The sequence below is a fragment of the Dermacentor andersoni genome, chromosome 2, assembly GCF_023375885.2.
Source record: "Dermacentor andersoni chromosome 2, qqDerAnde1_hic_scaffold, whole genome shotgun sequence".
Classification (NCBI taxonomy): domain Eukaryota; kingdom Metazoa; phylum Arthropoda; class Arachnida; order Ixodida; family Ixodidae; genus Dermacentor; species Dermacentor andersoni.
The window spans coordinates 14810746-14819293 of record NC_092815.1 but is presented as its reverse complement, the minus strand read 5'-3'; the positions used below and the strand labels follow the sequence as shown (position 1 = coordinate 14819293).

Here is an 8548-nt window from a genome sequence, read left to right as displayed (position 1 = left end):
ACGTCAAATTGAATCAAGCAATAAGCGAGACAGCACTGTGACCCTGAGCCCGTCTCTGAGGGTGGCAATTTGTGCCTTTACTGTTGAGTAATGTACGCTTTATGTACGGACGCAACATGAGAAAACGCATAAGCCTATTAACACCTTTTACTCGCTCAAATATGATACACTGTTTGGCTAGAGAGCTAAAAACAACGCGTACGCCGGAAAGTTAGCGTTGCTTTTACCTTCTCAGCTCGCTCCAGAATATCGCCGCTAATTGCGTTCTTCAGCCCGAGAACCCCACATATCTTAATGCATGTCTGTAACGACGACAGCTTGTTCCTGTGCAGTTCACACAAAACGCCTCTTTCTTACTCCAAGACAGCAGCACACTTTCAAAAAAGAAAAGAGAGAGAGAGAGAAAGACTGAAGGGGAAGAGGCGCTATTTTCTGCAACCCTTTAGGGAGCACGACTCAGCGCTTCTATCTATCTATCTATCTATCTATCTATCTATCTATCTATCTATCTATCTATCTATCTATCTATCTATCTATCTATCTATCTATCTATCTATCTATCTATCTATCTATCTATCTATCTATCTATCTATCTATCTATCTATCTATCTATCTATCTATCTATCTATCTATCTATCTATCTATCTAATCTCACGATGACAGCTGTATTTCCCTTATCTGTTTCGCAGCATGTCTATCCTGGACGAGCTGGCCAGCCCGTACATGAAGAACGGCACCGTGGTGGAGATGGTGCCGGACGAGATGATCTACATGATCCACCCGCACTGGTACCGGTTCCCTCCCATGAACCCCCTCTGGCACAGCCTGCTCGGCTTCGCCATGGTCGTGCTGGGCATCATCTCGGTCATGGGCAACAGCATGGTCATGTACATCATGACCACCACCAAGTCATTGCGCACACCTACCAACATGCTGGTTGTCAACCTGGCCTTCTCAGACTGGTCAGTGTGCAGCCGCTTCGGCTACTAAAAGTGCACGCGCCTGTAGCCGTGGTTTCAATGCTGTTTGTGGCACATTAGGCTATGGCTCCGCACGAAGCATTAACTACATAACGTCGACATCAGAAGTGGGCGGTGCCCGCGCTCTAAGCAGAGGTAAACTATGGATTAACAGCGTCGATGATCAACATACAAACCCCGCGAACTCCTTTGTGAAATTGATTGTAGTGGAGCGCTATGGGCAAGTTCAATCATGTGAACTTAGACAGATGTAAGTCGTATCCGCACCGTCATACGTGAGACACGATACCTCTAGAAGCGGTGGCCTTCAATCACCCACAAAAATCTTCATGTATGTGCGTTTCCAAATGCTAGCTCATTGTTTACCATACTTTTCGTCCTATTGGTCTAAATAAAGTTATGTGCACTGTAAGGACAAACCTGACAGAAATAGTTGAAAAGACACACCACACGGGCCGTATGTAACTGAACGAATGGCCAGTAGTCCTTATGGCACATTCATTCCGTGACTGCCCGATGTTCACTACGATTACTGGTGGGTTCCCGTCTCGAGTGGTGTCAGATGCTATGAATGAATGAATGAATGAATGAATGAATGAATGAATGAAAACTTTATTGGTTCGAAAGTTGACGCTATTTCAACGAATCATAAGTCCAGGAGCTGCGCTGGTAAACTTTTTTCCCCTGAAACTTCTGGATGTAGTCCACAATGTCGTGTTGGTCATGTAAGGTATTGGCCAGAGTGAGCCACTTCGGTGTAAGGGAGGATCAAAGGACAAAGACAGGACGGGTTGAAGGGAAGCATATCATGCTAGTCTGGGTGGCCTTTACATGAGAAGCACTCAGGGCGATGCCGTGAATGTCCTAGAATGTGACACCGACGAATGGTAAACGTCACTGTATCCGTCTTTCTTGACATGCGTCCGACGCATCGCAGGTGTATGATGGCGTTTATGATGCCGACGATGGCGGCCAACTGCTTCGCTGAAACGTGGATCCTGGGGCCGTTCATGTGCGAGTTGTACGGCATGGTGGGCTCGTTGTTCGGTTGTGGCTCCATCTGGTCTATGGTGATGATCACGTTGGACCGGTACAATGTGATCGTGCGCGGCGTGGCAGCGGCACCGCTCACGCACAAGAAGGCGGCATTCATGATCTTCTTCGTCTGGTTTTGGGCGCTCGCCTGGACGTTACTGCCCTTCTTCGGCTGGAGCAGGTACGGTACACGGCACTTGCACTGAGCACTTTTACTGGGAGCCGACGAAATATAATTACCACCAACAACCGGATTCACTGCAGGACAAAATCCTAAACTAAGAACCTTCGACTCCCGCTATACTGCACCAACTGTTCTCACCTAAGACCTTCGAATTACGCAGCCTCATCAATCTGTCTATTTTTCCCTGACATCCTATTCACGTTTCGGTTCCCTTAGTACGTTTACGAGGATGCAAATACCATGGCAGTGCGGGCGCTAGCTTCTTCTACTGAAGCCCCCGATGCTTTTGTTACTGACACCCAGCAGGGAAAAGCGTTCACGACGTTCAATTTGAACTGTATATCTTGTGCGAATGTTATTCAGCGAAGTATGTAAGGAAGGGACGTCGCTACATTTCACAAGATTGCATGTCCCCTGACAATTTTTACCATACCATACCAGTCATGTTATGGCGTAATCTAAATCTACCTTCAGAATGGCGTATTGCTGCTTTGGTGCTGCACAGCATACGTATAGCATCAACTTGAAAGCATCACTGTTTTATTGATGCCCTTCAACAAATCGATCACACGCATCCAGACTTTTTTAAGGCAAACGCTCTTGCGCTTTTTCACAGCAGCTATCAGCCACCAACTCATGTACTCTATAATAGGTGCCGTAGGTGAAGGTGCATCTTCGGGTGTTTTAGAGTGCTGCAGAAACAGCAGGCGCAAGCTGCTTAGCATATACCGGAGATAACAGAGCTGGCAGGACAGCGCATGCGCAGAACCCGCTGTCATGGCTATTGTGAGCGAAGAGAGAATAGAGCCCGGTACCATAATGTCTGCTATTCCTAAACCTCCTCATTATTCAAACAATTCAAGAATGTAGCTCCGCGTAGAGCAAGAATTTACTTCTAATAGTGCTGTCTGGTAAAAATTCAGGCAATCATCGTATTACTTTCTTTAAGTAATTATAGTATGTCAGTACAACAAATTTACAGCAGAACTACAAATCTTATTTTGACATATGTATTTATGGTTGTACTTGGCGCCCGAGAGATGTATGTATGCCGTGCGGCTGTCGCCAGGCCGTGTTTCGACAACCTTTAGCTCCTTCATTGTGGATAGCCCATGTCTGATAAATGCTGATATATCTGATAATATATTTTTCAATTTTACTGAATTATTAAATATCGTCTGTGGCAGATGGTATAACCCATGTGCGTTAGCTGGATTATTCGAGAATGCGTTATCTCCAAACTGGCGCTATTCTGGAAATTTGTTCCAAGTCCATCATCATCATCATCATCATCATCATCATCATCATCATCATCATCATCATCATCATCATCATCCTTTTTCTAATTAAACCCACTGTAGGTCGAAGGCTTCTTTTTGCGATCTTCAATAACTCCTGTCTTGCGCTGCCTTATACCAACTTCCGTCTGCAAATTTCCTAATTTCAGTATCCCACCTACTTTTCTGCCGTCCTCGACTGCGCTTTCTTTCCCCTGGCATCCATCCTATAACTCTAATGGTCCACCGGTTATCTACCATATACGCATTACATGGCCTGCCCTGCTCTACGTTTTTTTCTCTTAATGTCATCTAGAATATCGGCTATCCCCGTTTGCTCTCAGATCCACAACGCTTTGTACCTATCTGTTAACGTTACGCTTAAGATATTTCGTTCCATCGGTCTTTGCGTGGTCCTTAACTTGTTCTCGAGCTTCTTTGTTAGCTTCCAAGTTTCTGCCCCATACGTTAGCCCCGATATAATGCAGTGATTGTACACTTTTCTTTTCAACGACAGTGGTAATATCCCATTGAGGATATTGTGATGCATGATGTATGCTCTACAACCCATTTTTATTTGTTCGGTATATTTCATTCTCATGATCAGGGTCCCCTGTGAGTAATTGACTTGATAAACGTACTCCTGTGCAGACTGTAGAGGTTGACTGGCGATTCTGAATTCTTGTTCCCTTGCCAGGCTAATGAACATTAGCTATTTCTTCTGTCATATTAATCTTCAACCCCACTCTTACACTTTGTCGGTTAAGGTCCTCAATCAGCAACACGAAGGTTGCTGACATATTCGCTGTTGATCTTCACTCCTAAGCCTCCCCAGTCTAATAGCTTGTATACTTCTAAGCATGTAATCAATAGCATTGGAGAGAGTGTGTCTCCTTGCCTGACCCCTTTCTTGATATTTAACTTTCTACTTTTCTTGTAGAGAACCAAGGTAGCTGTGCAATCTTTGTAGATATTTTTCCAAGTGGATACGCCGTGCAAACTCTCCGGTTACATTTCGTAAATTGGCATATCTGCCGTGATGTAATTAATTAAAAAGTCAATTTGTGAATTTTTTGTTCATTAGTTTAATATGTGTTTCGATTTCTCGTGCAAGTAATGTCCGCCTCTCTAAGTAATCTAGCTCAATGGCTATAACTATGGTATCTGCAACAGGCGATCTTTAAAGATTCCGTAAAAATTAAAAAAATAATCACCCCGTACGCAATGAACGCTTACGTCGCAGATACGTACCCGAGGGCAACATGACGAGTTGCACCATCGACTACCTCACCAAGACGCTGCTTTCGGCGTCGTACGTGGTGTCGTACGCTGTGGGCGTCTACTGGACCCCCCTCTTCATCAACATCTACTGCTACTCGAAGATCGTGCGCACCGTGGCGCAGCACGAGAAGCAGCTGCGCGTGCAGGCACGCAAAATGAACGTGGCCTCGTTGCGTGCGAACGCCGAGCAGAACAAGACCAGCGCTGAGGCCAGGCTCGCTAAGGTACGCGTGCTCCGCAAGGAGCATGACTATGACTCAGAAGAGCGAGACCTTGCTCTGCATTACCTGATGCGCAGCTCGAAGCAAGTGCCCATTGCTCTCTGCAGCATCTTTAAGGGCCCATTACCATCTACACTGGTTTTTATTTCTGCTGCAGATTGCCATGATGACCGTTGGCCTGTGGTTCATGGCTTGGACGCCGTACTTGACCATCGCCTGGGCGGGCATCTTCAGCGATGGCTCCAAGCTGACGCCCCTGTCCACCATCTGGGGCTCGGTGTTCGCCAAGGCGAACGCCTGCTACAACCCTATTGTGTATGGCATCAGCCACCCCAAATACCGAGCCGCTCTGGCACGTCGCTTCCCGTCCCTAGTGTGCGTGCCACCACCGGGTGCAGGCGACGACACGCGATCCGAAGCGTCCGGCATCACTAACGTGCCGGAAGACCGCGTCATGACCACCGAGACGTAGACGTCATACGGCGCCACCCACTTCGTCGTCGCGTAGGATTCCGGATTGGAGCATCGCTGTTAGCCTCACAACACGCACCGACAGCAGTGCACAAGATGATCAGAAGGTGCTCGTACCGAAAACTGTTGCGAATCAACGCAGCGAGCTCACACCACCTAGCGTAGGCCTAGGCCTGTAAGGCTGCACAACTGCCCGCTTTGACTCCACTGCCCGGAGGCCGACGAACGGCTTCCCAGGTTACTTCGCCGATCACGTGGTATGTGGTGACATAACTACTTTCATCTGCTGAAAAGTTGAGCAGCAGCCGAAGGTAGCAAACGATAAACGAGCCGACGAAACCTGACGTCGCCTCGCCTGCAGTGCATGGTGTGCGTGAAGAGAACCCAACGCTCGGCAGGTCGGGCGACTACATGGCTTCGCGCTCATGATTACGAGGGTTGTGGCGGAACCAGAGTGTCCCTGGTGGCAGTGGCGTTTAAATCCGGTTGCCTTAGAGCAGTTCTGAGCCTTCGCCAAGTCGCTCTTTTCCCTCTCCCTTATTTAACTAGCTCATATGGGGGCGTGAAGTTACACGTTAGAGACTCATAGAAGACACGAACAGTCAGTTCGGGTGCAGCTATAACCACGCTCCTTTAAGTCGTTACACGCGCGCTGAGCCGCCTTCCAGGGTTCCGCACATGAACGACAGCGCTGAATCTTCTCTGGAAGCTCGTGCACTGCACATCTGCTGTAGCTTTAGTAACCGTCGCAGGAAAGTGTGGCGTATTAGCTCAGTGATAATAAGGAACCTTCGTGCCCCCTTCTAGCTAATAACAGGCTCTTCGGCTCATCATGTACAGCTTTGATTTACGGCTCACCCGGGCTCCTTTACAGTTCACCTTATTCTTATTTTATGCATGCATTAGTTTTACTGTCACTTTCACATCGCATAAATGCGCCTGTATCCAACCTTTACCATTTTCCAGCACCGTGCACGATGAGAAAGTGAAGTGGACACAACGTTTTGGATTTTTTAGTAGTTTTGCAAGATAGTCTGGCATATACGAGCTGAGCAATTCGCAGGAGAAGACCACTGAGCAAGGACGGGCTGGACCATATCCATTTCACTTTTCGGACCACTCTGAGCGCTGCTTGTTTCCTCATAATGCTATGTGCGTCATAATACACAAAGACGAGACACAGGTTAGCAACAGCCCGTAAGTTCACCCGCAGAGGTTGCACCGACACTAACAACACCAACAATAAAAACATGCTATTTGCACACATAATGATACACATTACATGCCCTGAAACAGGAAGCACTATTCTTCAGGTACAGATAACAATGTCGCCACCAGAAACAAAGCAAACGATTGAACACGTATCCAAGTCACCTTTCTCTGTCAGGCAAGCCAGCCTTCTGGAATGAGGATGGCAGGGGCCGTTTTATCAACACCAGAATCGTCAGCAATTGAGAGTGTTTACGCAAACGCTGAAGTGCGAGGCGCGCGTGGTGCTACTGAATATTTGCCTCAAGAACCCGCGCTCGTCGGCCTGTCTTCCGTCGACAAAAATACTCATCCGCGGAACTTGGGATACACGTGTGGTTGACCCAAGTATCAGCTGTGGAGGCTAATTTAACTCACGATGCAATATTTTGTGAGTGACGACCGCTGTACCAAACTAGTCTGCACAACTGCATACACCATGCAGCACATCTCAAGGTGTTAGAACCCTGAGGGGCACTGTTTTGTGGGCATCGCGGGTATAAGATTTCTGTGCACTCGACCTGTTTAAACGGAGATATCTGCAGCTATACTTATTTGCTAAATTAATTCAAACATTCCCAACTTAAACTTATAGTATTTCTTCATCTAGTGTACACCTTGTGCCTTACGTGTATAGCTTAGGGCTATTAAGTACAAATTTAATATTCAACGACGCAAGCTTGAAAACACTGTGACCTTCTGTGTATACATGCTTTGCAAAATTTGAATAAATCTGTCGAACCAGATTAAGGAAATGCGCGTGTGTGCATCGTCATCTTAAACACCATGACGAGTTTGGGAGAGTTCTCCACGTCGATAGTTTCAGCTACAAACATACGTTTCTATGGCGTAGTGTTCTTCCATCACCGTGATAAGGATATAGCAGTGCACTTGTTCGGTATCGTGCCAATTTTTTCTACCGTCTATGTATCACACATCCTGGATAGTTCTGTACCTTCTGTGGAGAAACGACAATAAACAAAAAATGCATGGCACGTTGTCGTCCTCGTTTTATTTTTGCGTTATTTCCCGAAGAATGCATATCGGACTTGTAAAATGATTTGGTTGATTGGTTGGTTTGTTTGTCACGATGTGCAGTTAATGTCTCCATGCGCACACAACAGTAAATTTCTTCGCGTATACTCGTCGGTGACAGAGTACAACACAGCGCGACTGCCACTGGCTCCAGTGAATACATACATAGCATTTTAGCATTCTAAAAACACTGGAGAGGATATGACTACATCAGTGCACTCACTTGTGCGAAAAAGAATCCGAAGACACCTAAACACTTCTTATGAGTTGTGAATGTGGAAGCATTACTGTCCATTTGAATGCCGCTGAGCGCTTCCTTTAGTCATGAACACCTCGCGGGCAAGTGAGCGCGTTGAGATGCTTGGCGCGTTTTGATTTGTCCCAACCGAGGCGCAGTTAGAACGCAGGTGGGAGCTTTCACGGACAAGGAACGCGCGGACAACAGAGGCCCCCGAGAGTGGCAGTGAGGGTGACGTGGCGTCGCGGCGATGCCATCTCCCCTCACGCAATGCCTGGCGCGCTATCACGGCGGCAGGCGTTCCATTTCGCCCGCTCTGCTCCGTCGAGGCGCGCTCGTTACCAGGCGTCGCAGCCAATGGGAATTTACATGCCGTTTCGCTGCTACAGACGACAGACGCCGGCTTTTACGCTCAATGGGCCATTCGTATCAAAATATAACTGATCAATTTTCCGCTAGAAAATACATCATCGCATTGCTCGCATCATCGTCGCATATGTTCACATTGTTGTAGCTTCAACGGGGCGGCCGGACGGAGGACCTACGGCATGAGGCCTAAAAGGCCGGTTCGCGCAGCG

The 8548-nt window shown here is 47.3% G+C and overlaps 1 protein-coding gene across 1 annotated transcript in view; it reads left to right on the top strand.

Moving 5' to 3' along the window:
* Positions 1-7692, top strand: part of LOC126542940 (ocellar opsin-like) — an 8136-nt gene extending 444 nt beyond the window's left edge. Inside the window, exons 2-5 of the mRNA XM_050190062.3 lie at positions 690-962; positions 1918-2196; positions 4720-4981; positions 5136-7692. Of these exons, the coding sequence (XP_050046019.1) occupies positions 690-962; positions 1918-2196; positions 4720-4981; positions 5136-5450 (1129 nt within the window). The 3' untranslated portion in view covers positions 5451-7692. The remainder of the gene's footprint in view (positions 1-689; positions 963-1917; positions 2197-4719; positions 4982-5135) is intronic.
* Positions 7693-8548: the final 856 nt, after the last annotated feature.